Source organism: Sarcophilus harrisii, chromosome 5, assembly GCF_902635505.1.
Source record: "Sarcophilus harrisii chromosome 5, mSarHar1.11, whole genome shotgun sequence".
Lineage (NCBI taxonomy): Eukaryota > Metazoa > Chordata > Mammalia > Dasyuromorphia > Dasyuridae > Sarcophilus > Sarcophilus harrisii.
The window spans coordinates 176,034,624-176,052,355 of NC_045430.1; the positions used below are offsets into that span (position 1 = coordinate 176,034,624).

The 17,732-nt window shown below is 36.4% G+C and overlaps 1 protein-coding gene across 1 annotated transcript in view; it reads left to right on the forward strand.

Moving 5' to 3' along the window:
* The window catches only part of SND1 (staphylococcal nuclease and tudor domain containing 1), a 468,465-nt gene that overhangs the window by 173,850 nt on the left and 276,883 nt on the right, over positions 1-17,732 (forward strand). Inside the window, exon 12 of the mRNA XM_031939005.1 lies at positions 5,111-5,211. Coding sequence (XP_031794865.1) covers positions 5,111-5,211 — 101 coding nt within the window. The remainder of the gene's footprint in view (positions 1-5,110; positions 5,212-17,732) is intronic.

A 17,732-nucleotide genomic window follows, 5' to 3' on the forward strand; every position in this document is an offset into this window, starting at 1 on the left:
ACAAACAATCCATTTTTTGCCTATGAAGCATGTACACTGCTGACAACGGATGCCCACATTAAGTATGACCCCATAGAGCACAACCAAAAACTTAGTTTCTATGTTGTTATACTGGTGGAGAGGATTTCTGATGTCTCTGATGTTATCTCTGCTGCTTACACTTCAGTATGAACTTGTTTGGGACAAAAAGACTTACCCAAATTGACTACTCAGAGATCACTTTTAGAAAGCAGAATTATTTATTAGAATCTTGAAAAGCGGTACAATAATTCAGAGTCTGATTCTTTTTGTACAGCAAAATAATGTTTTGGTCATGTATACTTATTGTGTATCTAAGTTATATTTTAACAGCGGTCCCTGGTCTGTGAGCAAAATTTCACAGCAAGATAGGGCCAGAGCCTTGAAAATGCTTATAGCTTTTATACATTTCAGACAAAGAATCTCCAAAATCCCACCCTCTATATGTTGTGACTGGTCATATAAATCTACTGTTTCCCCAGTTGGTCAGTGGAATGTAGTAGACAAGGTGATATACAGTTTCTTCGGCCATTCCCTTCCTTGGACAATGGAATGTAGTCCAGACCTTATCTAATATCATGTGACTCTGGAGAAACCAAAACTGAGGCCTATAGGCTTGGTCTACTTTAGAATCTGTAAGTTCTTCACCTTTTCCCACACAAACTTTTTAATGTTTCCATTGGTGGGGCACTGTGTATTACTATCTTTCACCTTGGTTTAGGATATTTTTTCATTACAATTGTTTAAGGAGGTTGAGAATAGCAGGCTGGCCTAGTAGTATCCTACTACACACATATAAGGCACTCTTTGATTCACAAAGTCTTATCTCTCTAGATAAACAGGTATGTTTGTTAATATTATCACAGTAAAGCCTATTCAGGAGTTCCATAGGCAAGCAAAAAGACAAAAGGAAAAGTCTGCAAATTATAACTAGTAATCTTGACTTAGATTTCTATCTAAATTCTGTCTAGAATGAACATACAGAAAAGGAAATGGGATTTCAACAGGAACAACTCATGACAGACAAAACTTAGTACCTTTTTGTGACAGTTATTAAATTGGTAGAACATGAGAATCCAGTACATACAATTTACTTGGATTTTAGCAGGAAATTTTGATATAAGCTTTCCATGCCATTCTTATATTTTAAAAAACCCCAAACATAGCAAATTAGGTGGTATACCAGTAGATGAATTTGTAACTGGTTGATTGGCTAATTCCAAGAAGTAGCAATTAATAGTTCATTGTCAGCATGGACAGGGATACATATGCTAACAAACCTTCTTCCAAATTGCAATGGGTTGTGCCATTGCCTTAAGAAACTTATAGCATTATAAAGAAGGGAAAGGGACCTGTATGTGCACGAATGTTTGTGGCAGCCCTTTTTGTAGTGGCTAGAAACTGGAAACTGAATGGATGTCCATCAGTTGGAGAATGACTGAATAAATTGTGGTATATGAAAATTATGGAATATTACTGTTCTGTAAGAAATGACCAACAGGATGATTTCAGAAAGGCCTGGAGAGACTTACATGAACTGATGCTGAGTGAAATGAGCAGGACCAGGAGATCATTATATACTTCAACAACAATACTAGATGATGACCAGTTCTGATGGACCAGGCCATCCTCAGCAACAAGATCAACCAAATCATTTCTAATGGAGCAGTAATGAACTGAACCAGCTATACCCAGAAAAAGAACTCTGGGAGATGACTAAAAACCATTACATTGAATTCCCAATCCCTATATTTATGCACACCTGCATTTTTGATTTCCTTCACAAGCTAATTGTACAATAATTCAGAGTCTGATTCTTTTTGTACAGCAAAATAATGTTTTGGTCATGTATACTTATTGTGTATCTAAGTTATATTTTAATATATTTAACATCTACTGGTCATCCTGCCATTTAGGGGAGGGGGTGGGGGGGTAAGAGGTGAAAAATTGGAACAAGATGTTTGGCAATTGTTAATGCTGTAAAGTTACCCATGTATATATCCTGTAAATAAAAGGCTATTAAATTAAAAAAAAAAAAAAAAAGAAAAGAAACTTATAGCAGCTGTCCAAAGCTATAATACCAACAGGTGTTATAAATGACTGATATAAAACATACAAAGGGATTAGAAAGAATAGATACATTTATTTGTATGAATACAACTCTCAAACATCGGACAATGATATGCGTTGATAGTTGGTGGACCATCAAGACCTTGCCATGGACCTCTGAGTTAAACATTTTTCTTTAACAAAAGAACCAAAATGGAATGAGTTCTTCCCTTCCTCTGTGCACTTTTGGATTCGGTGAAGAATAATTGGTATATGAAGTAGAATTCAGGAGGGGAATAAATGGTGCCTGTAAATCTTTTGGCAGCTAAGCAGCTCAATGGATAGAGTGAGGGACCTGGGGTCAGGAAGACTCCTTTCCCTAAGTTCAAAACTGGCTTCTGACAGTTACTAGAGGTGTAACCCTGTGCAAATTACTTAACTGTATTTGCCTCAGTGTCCTCATATGTAAAATGAGCTGAAGAAGGAAATGACAAACTACTCCAGTATCTTAGCGAAGAAAGCCACAATTGGGGCCACAAAATGTCAGGTACGACTGAAAGAAGTGAACCATAAAAAATCTTCTGGAACAAATGACTCTCCTTCCTGAAGAGAAAGGGAGATAGATATTTATCTGCCTATATTACCGTGTTGACCAGATATCCTAACAATTTCAGTTAAAATGAGAATTTGGAATTCAATATTCTCATTCAGTAACCTACTATATTGTAGGTTGTATTGTTTAGGAATGAGGTATGAACAAAATACTGTTGAGAGAAGGAGATTAGTTTTAAGTAATTTATGAGTTCTGATTATGTGAAAATTTTCTCTCTTTCTCTCTCACACACACACACACACACAACACAACACAACACAACAAAACACACATTAATTAGAACATATCTCTGTATTGGTGTCAAATAAAGATAGAAAAAGCTGTTAGAAAATACTCAAACATAAACACATTCATATGAAGTTTTTACTTATTTAGCACTTGTTCATTTATATTCACACATAAAATCACCTATTTTGGAGGTTATTACACAGAATTATATATATTGTCTTGAAGTGATGAATTATTTAACAAGAAAGTATGTATATATAGAGTAATATGTACGTGTTAGTAGATATTAGTCTATATTTACTTGATATCTCACATTTTTTGTATGCACGTGTATATTTGTTTATGAATAGGTAAACACATCACAGAATTTCAAAGTTAGGAGAGTTGATGACTTTTGTTTACAAGCACTGGTCTAACTGCCATATTTTCTAAGTTTGTGGATCATTAAGTTTAAGAACTTACTGTGTTAGACTAAAAATTCTTTAGATTTGGTTTATTATTATTATTATTATTATTATTATTATTGCTTTTTATTTACAGATATATGCATGGGTAATTTTTCAGCATTGATAATTACAAAATCTTTTGGTCCCAATATTTCCCCTCCTTCCCCCCCATCCCCTCCCCCAGATGGCAGGTTTACCAATACATGTTAAATATGTTAAAGTATATGTTAAATACAATATATGTATATATGTCCATACAATTATTTTGCTGTACAAAAAGAATCGGACTTTAAAATAGTGTACAATTAACCTGTAAAGGAAATCAAAAATAGAGAGATTGGGAATTCTGTGTAGTGGTTCATACTCATCTCCCAGAGTTCTTTCACTGGATGTAGCTGGTTCAATTCATTACTGCTCTATTGGAACTGATTTAGTTCATCTTATTGTTGAAGAGAGCCACTTTCATCAGAATTGATCATCATATAGTATTGTTGTTGAAGTATATAATGATCTCCTGGTCCTGCTCACTTCACTCAGCATCAATTCATGTAAGTCTCTCGAGGCCTTTCTGAAATCCTCCTAATGGTCATTTCTTACCAAACAGTAATATTCCATAATATTCACATACCACAATTTATTCAGCCTTTCTCCAATTGATGGGCATCTACTCAGTTTCCAGTTTCTGGTCACTATAAAAAGGGCTGCCACAAACATTCTTGGACATACAGGTCCCTTTTCTTTCTTCAAAATCTCTTTGGGATATAAGCCCAGTAGAAACACTGCTGAATCAAAGGGTATGCACAGTTTGATAACTTTTTGAGCATAGTTCCAAATTGCTCTCCAGAATGGCTGGATGTATTCACAATTCTATGGGCAATGTTAGATTTGGTTTTCATTGTTTAAACGAAACACCTTGCAAAGTCCTTGCTAGCTCCCTGGAGGCCTCAGTAACAGCTAGAGTCAGGATAAGTAAAAGTCCTTGGTCTTTAGGGGGAGAAGTGAAGCCAGAAGGCTAGCTACCAACTTCTCTTTTTTTGGTCCTGCCTCAAAGTGAAGATCTCTCTCTCACCCCACCCTGTAATCCTTACCTACAATTCTCTTAACCCCAAACATTGAGCCAGCATTAACTCTGAGAAGAGCTATTCCAACACATTCTAATGAAGTCATTGTCAAATAGGTAATTAGCCTTAAGTGCTGGGTTGTCTGATTCAAGTGTACTTATTCAAAGTTTCAGCCCTTTACACCTTAATATCTTAACATTACCTTAAAAACTTTCCCCATTTGTTTTATAGTGCCCTACATAATCTTTTTCATTAGCCACTGGTCTTTTAAGTTTTCTAATTTTACATATATAAAATATATATGTATGTATGTATATATAAAATCATGTTTCAAACTTTAAATGTTCTGTTTGCCTTTGCTTTCGTACAAATTATCTTGGGACTTTCAGATTATGTCCCTGGTCATAATTTTTATAGCTTTAAAGTTAGAATAGTGCAGTGGAAAGTATTGTTCTACTCCTGGTTCTCTCATTAATTGTTTGATTTTAGGCAAGGCAAGTCATTCCTCTTGGCCTTTAATTTCTTCATTTGTTGGATGACAGAGTTGACTAAGGTCTGAGATTTATTTGTTCAGATCTACAAGGTTATGATCAATTGGAATTAACGTATTTCCCTGATTATCTTGGGATAAATGGATGTCCCAGGGTCATTTTGTTAGGTTTATTCACCAAATTCATTTTTTTCTTTCTTTGCAGGTCAATGTAACTGTGGATTATATCAGACCAGCCAGTGCAGCCACTGAAACTGTGCCTGCTTTTTCAGAGCGTACCTGTGCTACTGTTACCATAGGAGGAATGTGAGTGACTTTACTGGCTATAAATTAGTTACCCCATGAGAACAGAGAGAAGGAAGTTGAAAACTTTTTTTAAAAAATAAAAGAGGGTTTGTACATTTGCAAATTACGCTAACTTTGCTTACTGACTAATCACATATTTTCATTGTTAGTATTTCAGATATATGATATATATATATATATGCTACTTTGTGAAAAATATCACCACTATTAATAGTGCTATTTATTATGTGTACTCCATATCCATGGTATTATGGAGAAAGTATTGATTCTTTATTCTTTGGTTGCATATTTTAAATTGGGAATGAAGAGCAATGTAGACTGTGGTTTTTCAATGCAAAAATGGATAATGATTATACAAAGATTTTTTTATCTTCAATGTTAGACACATCGATGGCTATTTTTAAGGTATTTTGGTTAGTTAGAGAATGTTTAATGAAAAAAGGATTTTTATGGAGTTGGGTGGAAATGAAAAGAGTTACCTTGCGGGGCTAGGCTTCTACAATAAATATTAAGATAATCAAATCAGTCCCCCAGTAGCAGTCATCATCCCATATAAAACATACAAGAAGATAATTGTTTCTTTTTTTATTCAACTCTTTTAAATGCTTATTTGTTACCAAAATGGTATTTTTTTTCCTGAGGACTATTATTAAAGAGAGAAAAAAAGTAAGTTGCCTCATCAGATAGTAGAATTGTCTTATTAAAATCATAGTGAGGCACATTCAGGCAAAAATCTTGGTATTCATGACCTACTACAAGGTATTCTTTAAAGCTGCCTTGTTTTTCTTCACTCTAGATAATAGACATCCAAAGCATCCCAATCAAGAATTGTTAACTTCACTTCTTAAAGGTGTAGTTTTGTTTCAGTCTGTTTCACATCTGGAAAGAATTGTCTACTTTATGTTTGCTGTCATGTGTTTATTTGGATTCCACATATTGAAAGCATTTTCATCTCTTTAGCACTGGCCATACTTATATGAAAGAACTTTTTTTTTTTTTTTTTTTAACTCTATGCATCATGTAATCTTTGCTGAAGGTCTAACTTCCCCATTGGTATCCTAGTGACTGTGATTACAAAAGCCGATGTGAATAGCTATCTGTGGTCTAAACCTTTTATGCTGTTCACATTTCAAGCCTCACATGGATTACTCAGATTTACTATTTTTTTCCTCTCCCCAGAAATAGATTGCATCTTGGGATAAACTATATGCTGCCCTTTTTCAGAAGAGCTTTGAGGTCAAATTCAGTGTCTTTTGGTCCTTTTTTCTGAGAGTATCAATTTGATTGAGCAACCTGAATTTTTTCAAGCCTAATTTGATTAGATGAGGCAGCTAGGTGAGCTCAGTGGATAAAGTGTAGGGTCAGATCAGGAAAATCCATTTTCAAGTAAAACCTTACTCTTACTATGTGACTCTGAACAAGTCACTTAACACTGTTTAGTTCACTGAAGTAGGAAATGACAGACTACTCCAATTAAACTACTAAACAAAACCAATTCGGTGAGAACTATAACGAAATCATATGTAACTTAAAATTCAGAGTGAAGGACTGTGTGAAAACTGGGCCATGGTAGATTTTCACATAATGAAAAGTATCTGAAATCCTACTCACTGCTTGATTAATTTTAAAAAGTTTAAAAGACTAAGCATGCCTAAGTATTAAAGGAGAATCCAAATGCACTTTTGAAATGCTGATAGGATTTGTGTATTTGATGAGGTGGGAGAATTGAGGGTAAGAGATCCCCTTTGGTTCATGCTGCAGATCCCTTGAGAAAGAAGCAAACCTAAAGTCTTTGTGGCAAAAAGGAATTTATTTTCACTAAGAAGAAAGCTTTCTTACTGGGCAAAACTCCTGATTAGGAATTTGGCAAAGGTGGGTTAACAAACCCTTGATGATATGGGACAAATTTTGGCCTGGGGGCTGGGGAGCAGTTTGAGCCACTCAAGAGAGGACTATTACTATGCCTCAGGCCAAGATCTCCAATTGAATGAAATCACTTAACTTGGGAAGGGTGTTATCTGGGAAAGGTGTACCCTTCCCAGCTTTTGAGGATCAGGAATTTCCCCCAAAGGGGAATGAGTTTACATCAGGGGCCCACCAAAGGTTAAAGGGGACACAATTTACATCATTTTTCCCCAAAAGATCTGTTTACCTCATTCTCCTCTAAAGCAGTCTCCCAAAATTCATTTGGGGTAATGGAAATGAAGGTCTCATCTTCAGTAGCTGCTTCAAGATGACAAGGGTCATAGAGCTGTCCCTACATTCACCAGGGTTCAGGCCAGGAGGGGAGGTGTGGGATCTGAAGATAGTAGTATCAGCATTGAAGGGATGTGGTGTGTCCCAGTCTCATGATCTTCAGGCTGAAGGAGCAGTTGAAAATTCATAACTTGAAGCCTGGAGGAAACAAATCTCATGAGCAGATTAAAAATGCAGGAGCCGAATATGAGTAAAAAAATAATAATTAGCAGTGAAGTTACTATCGCGTTTAGCAGACACCATAACCAGTAACCCTCCCAGAGGAAGACTGGGGGTGTGTGAGGAGTTTTCTATGAATGTCTTGCATCCAGCTAGTTTTCTCTAAGTATGAAGTTCAACTTTCCCCAAGTTGTTAATGTACATACAGCAAGAGGCACAAACACCTCAGTTTGAGGCAAGAGGATAATCCAAGACCATTCAGTTACCTAAAACTATGTTAGCAAGAGAATCCAAAGATTCTGGGATCTCCTGGAGACAGTGTACAATTTTGTTGGCCAGCTGGTTGACTGTGGCAGTCAGGTTGGAAAGGATGTTCTCCTGTTTCCCATTCAGGGGATTGCTGTGACTTTCTTTAAGAACCAAAAAACATTTCCCAAAAATCCCCACTTTTGTCTCCTTTAAGGAATGGAGGCTGTGCCTGAGGTGCTGGCATTATATATAGTGAAAGGAGCACTAAAGTAGCCTAGAATGCAAGATCCGTAGTGCTTAAAAGAGGTTAAGCAATGGATAGAGAGAATATGGGATGAGGAGGGTTTTAGTCAGAGGCATTCCTCTTAACAGGTCCCTTAGAAATGTTGAAGTGGAATGGAGAACTTAATTTACAGAGAAAAGCATATCTCTTAGGCGCACAGATGGTATCTGAGATCAAATCCTATAGTAGTCTCCTGGTTGTTTGTCCCCAAGAAAGATTGTAGTCACATACCATTCTATCAATTGAAATGTTAGTTTTCAGGAGATTATAAAGAAGTTTCATAGAAGGTACTGTAGAAGCATTGAGAGTGAGTCTGCCAGGATAATCTCAGAATGGATACCCTACAGTTATTTTGCGGGGTGGTCCATAATCATAGGTACATTTAGCCCTTGACCCACCATGCAGCTGCTACAGGTTTCTGAGGTGAAATTGAAGCAGATTTGAGAGGAGTCATATTCACTTGTACCGACAGTATAGGTGGTACAAGTCAGCATCCCCATATCAGGGATGTAAATGTGGCCATTATGATCTATGGTGACAATTACTGATTCTGGGTGTGATAATGTGTAAATATAAGATCTTTTCTAGCAAGAAAACGGAGGATAGTCAGGTCAGAGTAGTTCACCTGGAGGGGAGCTAGTACAAATGGGGTGTTGTCCAGGGTGGAGATGGTGACATTTGGGATGGGACCGTTGCAAAAACTACATTAGGTTGCATCTGTGGGCTGCCTTGGGGGTGTTGACGGCACACCCAGCAAACCTGAATGTCTCCATTACTCACAGAGTTCCCTAGTCTGACTAGGCCACCAACAGGGCCCACAGAGTAACACCAAGAAAACTGGAGAGAGAGTATTAGGGGTAAAGTTCTCATGGTGAGAAAGACAATTTCACCCTTCTCTCTCCAGAGGGTTTTTTTTCCCAGTTACTTTTCAGTCATGATCTATTCTTCATGAATCCATTTGGAGTTTTCTTGGGAATGATACTGCAGTGGTGTGCCATTTCCTTCTCCAGTTTAACTGAAATAAACAAAGTTAATTGACTTGCCCAGGGTGACACAGCTAGTGATTACCTGAAGCTGGCTTCAGGTAGTTTGAATTCAGAAGGAAGTCTTTCTGACTTAAGTTAGATAGAGTAACTCTATCTACTGAGACAGCTACCTCACTCCTTGCATTTATGGATGCCTTGCATATTATATCACCCTGGTGAATTTTGAAAATACATAATCATATATATTATCAGATGTAGAGGATCACAGACATTGGGGGAACTCTGGGTGAGGTATAAGACCCTTCAACCCAGAGGGAACCTGCTGACAATGTCTGGCTCAGCTCCCCAGCTCCCCTAAGGGCTCTCGGCCTTCCTGAGAAGTCGGGGTGGTGACAACCTGTGATGACCGCGTATTTTAAAATCAGCCGGAGTCAGGAATTCAGGTTAGGGGGAAATCGTCAATCTTTATTCTTAGCTGAGATGAAGAAAGATTGGAGGAAGAAGGGAATCGGCAATAGCATTGTGTGCAGCTGAGTCAAGAAACGAGCTAGACCAGAGGCCACAAGACCAGCAGCTACCAAAATAGAACCCCCAGCAGTCTCTCTCAGCCTCTCTTCCTGTCTCCCTTCCTCCACCCACCAAAATCGTCACTTCCTATACAACACATCAGGACTTGCACAGAGAGTGGGCGGGGGCCATTCTTTATCCAAGCATGTCTATTAATAGAGTATAGTCCAATTACTATTTCACCTCATGTGCTTGGGACCTCAGTGCATCAACTCGAGCCTCAGCCCATTACAACAACCTGTGTTGAGATTGAGGTAGAGTGATACCAGGTGGCAAAATACATGAAGTAGCAAGTTTTTTATGTGGTCCCACACATAGTATATACTGGGTGCATGCCCAGTGTTTTTGTTACACAAGGATTCCACCATCCTTAGGAGTCTCACCTCATCACTTCTCCATTAGGAAGGTATATTTTAATCATTTAGCATGGGGGCTCTAGAAAGCAGGACACAACAATCATAGATTCTGTGTTATAGTTTTTGTACTTGTTGATTCCCTTTTAGTCAATAAGCCATATTCTCTTGGGATCCCCAAGATCAACATCCAAAGAAATCCATGAGATCAGTATTTTAATGAAGACCTGCCATCTAGCTAGAAGTGTAAAATAGTAATGTTTTCATGTGTCTGAGATGCTCACAATCTTAGTGTTTTTGTGTCTTTAAGATTGCATGGCTTTCACAATGTTAACTTCTTTTTTTGTCTTCATTTTGTTGTATAGATTCTCTGAAACAATTCAGTTTGTCATCCTTTTGGAAGGAACGCTTATTCATCCCTTGCCCTTTGGGGAATCCATGAAATGTTATAATCAATTAAAAATTTTTTCTTAATTAACTTCACTGTGGAGTTAGCTAGAATTGTTATTTGTTAATCAAATCAGTCTAAAGCAAAAAAAAAATGCAAAGACAAAGCCTGGATCCTTCCTCCTGTCTTGTTCCTGCATGAAGAATTAGTTTAGCCTTTCAGTCCTTGTTTTTTAACATCTAGATGCCAAGATGTTATTTCCTGTTAATTTCTTTGTATTGTATATAAGACACTTAAATAACTCTTTTCTGATTTAATTGTCTTTTTAATTAGATTTAGTCATTAAAACTCATCCTTTCATTTGTCCCAGAAATGTTCAGTGAAAACTGAGTTTTCTTGAGTTACCTATAGCCATTTCAGGTTCTTTTAGTCCTAATTTCATAAAAAACATTTAATTCTGTTTAAATGCCCATATTTTACTTCATTTTATTTTATTCTGAACTTAACAAATCCTAAATAATTCAAAGCATCCTATACAAAGTGAAATAGGAAAAAAGATTGTACATGAAAATAAGAATCTCATTTATATATAGATTTTCTTGGTGTAGTGCTCTGGGTTTCTCAGTCTCTTTCCTTTTGTACATTCAATGATCCTCTTTTTTGTCTGTTTTCTTTATTTTCTCTTGAGAGAAGGAAGTTCTATTGCTATTCCCTCCTTCTAGCCATTGGAAAAAAGAAAAATTGAAACAAAACCCTTGCCATAAACATACTTTTTCTAAACAAAACAGAATCTTACATTGACTATGTCTTAAAAATATATTTCTGGTGTCAAACTTAGTAGTTTTACCAAGTCCTTCCTATCTGTTTATATAGTTCGTTTATTTTGGGGGTTTGGAGTGGTCAAGAAAGGTTTTCCTTCAGGAAAGGTATATTTAAAAAAGCAAAAATTAGTGACCATCATCCCAGTTAGAATTTTGTCTTTTTCATGTTTACTTACCATGTGATTCAAGACCTGAATGTCATTAGGGCATCCAGTCATTGTTCTTTAGCATGCTAGTTGTATGTAGTGTATGATAGAAGTATCTCAGGTTTTAAAGAACAAGCAATACACAGCGGATGAATAACAGGCTAGATTAGAGTTAGAAATAACTGTTTTTAACCCCTAAGACATAAGACAGAGCGAAGTTACGAATTGCCTAAATTTTAGTAAGTGTATTTATTGTCATTGTCAGTTCTGTTCACTAATTACTCTTCAGTGCTTGTGTATTCTTTCTTTATCTGGTTATGCTCTAGTTAAACTTTTATTTCCAAGGCAGCTAGGTGCTCAGTGGATAGAGCACTAGCCTTGCTGTCAGGAGGAGCTTAAATATGACCCCAGACACTTAACACTTCCTGCGTTACCTTGGGCCCAATTGTCTCAGCAAAAAAAACAGGAAAAAAAAAAAAAAAACACCTTTCATTTCTATATGAACAAAAGACTATTTGCTGAATGATCATAATGAAATGCTACCAAAATCATGGTTAATGAGATTTTACTAAATTCTTGTAAGAATATGACTCGGGGAGGGGGGGGGGGGGGGGGGAGGGGATGAAGGGAAGGAGAGTGGAGTAAAAGGGGTAGGAGAAAAAGGGAAGGAGAGCAGATGTCTATCTTTGCATGCTCTTTCTACCTTAGTCTCATCTTTGCAGTACTGATCAGGAATGTTATTTTGCCATAATACTGTTAAATTGATTTTATATTATATTGTTAAATGCACACAGTGTTAGAGCAAGATTTCTTTCTTAGGGGATCCTATCTTTACCTTTTTTTTTTTTAATCTAGAGAAGTGGAACAAGTAACACTTAACACTTCTTCTAATTTTATATTTTATAAACTATTGTCTTTATAAGTATTGCAAGACTTTTCTCAGCATTATGGTCTTTCCCTGTTGTCAGAAGGTCCACATGGGATTCTCTGCAGCATATTTAACTAAGAGATATCCTGATGTGCATAGTGCAGTGCTAAAGAAAGAAGCAGAATTCTATGTAAACGCACATTCCTAATTTTCAAGTAGCTTTTGATCTTTAAAATCTTTAGGACACCAAGCATGTTTTTCCATCTTTTATGTATTTGCTCCTACAGACATGAATCCTTTATTTGTTATTCAAATCTTGTATTGTTTTAAAATACACTGCCTCTTATTTCTGTGCCAGGCCCTCAAAGACTTCCTCTTTCCCCATTCAGTAACTTCAATAACCAAGTGAATGTAATATAAAGTCATTCTCTTAGCCTTTGAGAAAGCATAGTACCAGTATTAATGTAAATGGCTTTGTGAGAGACTGATACTTGGGTAGCAGCCAATGTACTGCATTACAGATTAATCTCATATACTTCATAATATTAATGAAGTTTGGGGATACATTTTTTTCTTGCTAACTTCTTTGAAAGGGAAGATAGGAAAATGCATTTAACTTTTTAAATCCTAAAGAAAGAGCAATCCAGAATGGGAATAATCTTAAATTTGTTTGCGATTCTTCTGCTATGTATGGCAGAGGTTAGCAAGCTTGTTAACCTGTAAGCAATCTAAAAATTAACTTGCTAACTTGTGTTTATTTTGTCTAGTATGATTTAAAGGGTAATCTAGTGATAACTGTGCATATTTCTTGCTTTGGGTAATATTTCTTTCTAGGAGTTGCTTTTGATTTTAGAAAACCTCGCTCCTTTGACAGTAACTTAAATCATGCATGGTCCAAAGAAAATATGTATCTTGTTCTTATCTTATTCTTATTTGGATATTTTGAGATTCAACATATAGAGAAAACTTTCACCTCTCTGTAAGAAAGTCCATAAAATAATCTAATATATTGGCATATTTGTAATGATACCTCTGAGAATATGCCAGTCAGTTTGTATTTTCTAATAAGATTTATGACAATTTTTTGTATGTTTTTATGTAATTTGAATGAAAAGGATGCAGTACCTTTTGGATGTTTAATTTTCTTTCTTTTTCTTTTCTTTTCTTTTTTTTTTTTTGGCACCTCATGGTAAGTAAAGACATTAAAGGAAATTTGATAGACTATGGTGGAAGTAAGTATGCATTTTAAATGAAAAAGAAATAAATCTTAATGAAATGAGTCTTGAAGCTTTGCACAAAAAGGGTAAATTGCCAAGAATCAGAAGATGGTTAATGTTATATCAGTTTTGTTGAGAAGAAATTGGACCCTGGGTAGCCTGTCAACTTAAAATGTACAACTGTATAGGAATTTTTAATTAATTCCTACCATTTGGTACAAGAATTTTAATTCTTAGAAAATGAAAGAAATCTGCCTTTTTCATTTAGTCATTTTGATAGGGTATAGCTTTTAGGGGAAATATAATAATAATTTTAAGGTGTCTCTCCTCCCTCACCCCATCTCAGAATGCTTCTGTTCTAACAATCTGTCAATGATTCTAGAGCCTTCTGACTTTAGAATCGGTGATCCTGAGGCTCCAGTCTTATAATGCTATTCTAACAATCTGTCAATGATTGTAAAAGTCTTCTGGCCTAGGAATATAATAGTATTTCTTCCCTTAGACTTTAGGGAAAATATATTAGTGATCCTAAGAACCTCTGACCTTAGAATGATATTGTTCTGACCCTCAAACCTACCTGAAAGCCATGAAATTAGCAAATAAGTAACATGAAGCTCTGGTCCAACTGTCCTATAAATCTATCTTCTTGTTCTTGGTTCTTTGATAAATTCTTTTGGAATTTAGGCCGCTTCCTTTGGTATTACAATTACAATAAATTTGCCCCTTGACTTGGAGATGGGTTTAAGCCTGAAAATTCTTTTGAAACAGCAACACCAGTCTGTGATCCCCAACCTTTTAGGGTCCCTTTCTGAACCTCAATAATTTCATTCAGTGTAGCTAGGAAATGGCAAATATTCTCTGATAGTTAGACTATCATTTGGGAATCTTGAGGAGGAAAAAAAAGGCACTGCATTGGAGAAGCAGTAAAGATTGTTTCCTATTCTTGTGTCAGGATGAAATAAAGAACAATGCTCTCATTGCTGGATTTAAACTCAAGAATAGGTACAAACTGAAGATGATGTGAAGATGTTACCTGGTTAAAGTTTGTATTTAAAGCAATACTTGTGTTGGTCTCTGAGCTGTGACAAATTACAGCAGTTGCCTGGTGCAGTTGTAGTGAAGGTAAGACTTATGGATGGGAAGATCCATTACAAAGCCACTGAATACTTTCAGAGGCCCCCATCAGGTCCACACTGCATAGTGTGGTAATCCTGAAATAGAGCTCTAACTAGTGGAACTGAAAGTCCCAGGAAGTCACATGGGAGTCTGATCTGAGCAAATAAAGGGATAGTGGATACTGATGTACTTAACTCATTATACTTAACCCCACTTTGAGTAAAGCTACAAGTACTCGTCCATCTTCCACTTTAAAGAACCTTTACTACTGTGAACTTACATGGAAAAAGGATTTTTCTGTCCTTATGATGTAATGCTGCAGAGACGGAGGCAAGATAGAGATTAGAGAGTTTTTAATATTTTATTTGAAAGTAAGAGATTTACTGGGACCAAATGGATCCATGTTTTGGTCCTAGGGCTGAATGAGACTATCATCTCCAAGAATACAGCAAATAATGTGAGTTCTCAATGATTGATATATATATACATACATAAACACAAACACACACACACACACACACCTCAGATACAGGGGTAGATGGAAGTAAGGACAGAGTCAGAACACTGAGAGCAGGAATGGGGACTATCATCAATCTGGTTCTGACAGGGTTGGGAGAGGCATTCTGATAGGGAAGGACTGGGGTCATCATATCTAAGATAGGTCTTTCTCCTTATCTGGATCATGATGATTAGGAGGGTGGGGTAGTTTTGCAAGATTGACCAGAACACTTGGAAACTGAAGCAGAACAATTCAGGGAAACCAAGGCAGGACAGTTGGGGAAACTGAATCTGTTCAGTAAAAGAGAACTGTGGCACAACATTCCACACTCTTTTCTGAATATTCAAATCATTGAATTACCTTCCTCTAGATACCTGGAAGGTCTTATCACCATAATTTTGACTAACCCTATGTAAAGCAAATAAGCCAAAATAAAACTAGAAAAATGGAAGGACTTATGGCAAGGACAAGTCTCTCTCTGATAATTCCAGAGTTAATCAGCAATACAAAGGCTCCCTGTTGTAGGCATATCAGGTTCTCTGCAGTTGGGGCACCATCTCAGCCAGAGAATCTAGTTTGAGATGGACAGTTCACTGTGAGTTCTGTGGTCATTTGTGCACTTAACTCACCCTCTACGGGCTCAAGGCCCATTTAGAGAGGCAACCCTCTCCAGGGGAGAAGGTCTAGGCTTGGAGTAGCTCCATCTGTCCCCGCCCAGAGGAACAGACAAGGCTGCAAAAAGGAAACAGATTTCTGAGCAGTGTGCACAATTATACCAAGGCAGGCAACCCTGAACTTTTAGAGACCTCATACCAAACTGCAAGGTCCTTTGAGAAGGCTGAAATACTAATTAAGGAACTAGGGGTAAGGTGTGGAGAAACTGATCAGAGAGACTGCCAGTCCCAAGACACGTGTCTGATTTCTGGTTGTTTTTAAAAAAATAATCTCCAGAACTGAGTCTGCCAGGGCAATTCCAACAGAATAAGGGATTCCAAAATTAAAGCAATAATCAGCAAATCATAGTCCAGTAAATTTAAGGACTTCCCATTCAATCCTAACTAGGGAGTGGGACAGATATGCCTAAAGCAAAGTGAATAGGATTCCCCAATTTTCTATGTCTTCCTCCCTTTTTTTCTCATGGAAAGGAATTATTAAATAACCATACCACATATATAAATCCCAAGAGTGAATCAAAATTCCTATGCATAACATAATAGTATACTTTTAACAAATTCCATCCCAAATCTTAAACACATAGTAATAGATGACACAATCAGTGTTCCCAAATTCCCCCATAGTAGTCCAAAGTAAACTAGGAGCAGGGATGGTCTCATTCAAAAACTACTTCAGGTTGAGAAATGGTTGGAGGCTCTCAGTACATGTAGGGGGTGCGTGTGGCTATGCTGACAGCTACCAAAGCTTCAGATGGGCTGATCCATGTCCCAGAAGTGGTTCAATAATCTATAATTTGACCAAAATCTAGAACAACAACAACAACAAAAACCACATCTAACAAATAAAGATTAGAACAGTCTGAGATAGAAACAACAACAACAACAACAAAAACCCCACATCTAACAAGTAAAGGTTAGAACAGTCTGAGATAGAAAGACTTGGTTCACAAGACTGCTACAAAATGTGAAGAGCTAGCAGCTTCCTATGTGAAAAGATGAATTTGCTTCATGGGACAGACAAATGACTATCAGCTATATTCCCAATTTAAAAAAAACAGCAGTTAGGTCTCACAGACCATTGTTAATTGTTCCCTCATTAGTTAGAAACCTTTTTTAAAAAAACTTTAATATCAAAGACTCAATAACCAGTAACAAATGGATGACTAGACTAAATACTTATTTGCCGAAGTATTTAGGATATAATGATTACATTTAGCCAGATTGGAAACAGCAAGGTATGACATAATTGAATTGCATTAACAATTTCTATTGACCATGTCTCTGATCATAGAAATCAGTCACAGTAGGAAAAAAAATGCAGGGACATAATTCTAATATAACATAAGCAGTTAAAACTCAACCTTCAGCACATACAAGGTAAAATAGTTTTAATTCAGTTTTACTCCAGTTAATTGTCCCACTAACTGTCAGAGAGTGAGCTTTAAAACTCCCAAATAGCATTAATTATAAGCCCAAGAAGTTTTACTTCCAATAACAAATCCCATTAACCAAAGTTTCAGATAAATCTTGATATTTACGATAACCTTATATTGATAACAGTAAGAAATTTGTCCTAGTAAGTTCACTTCTTTCATATCTAAGTAGACAGTTTCATAAGTGAACATTATACATACAAATCATTTTGCTTTAAAATGCCCAACACATAGACAAATACTCCAAACTGCATATTATCCATAACAAAAACATTTTCAAAAGGACAAAGAAAAAAAAAATATATCTTCAGAGGCTCTTTAAATGACTGCAGAACGACCTAATACAATCAATTAAAACTTAAGAGTATCTAATACAGAATATCCTAATAGCACATAAAAGAATCCAAGAGGTTCTTAAAAAATATCAAACTTTTAGAAATAACCCTACCAAAATATGGATCACATTTATGACCATAAGGAAGGAACCAGGAAGGAAGGACCATGAA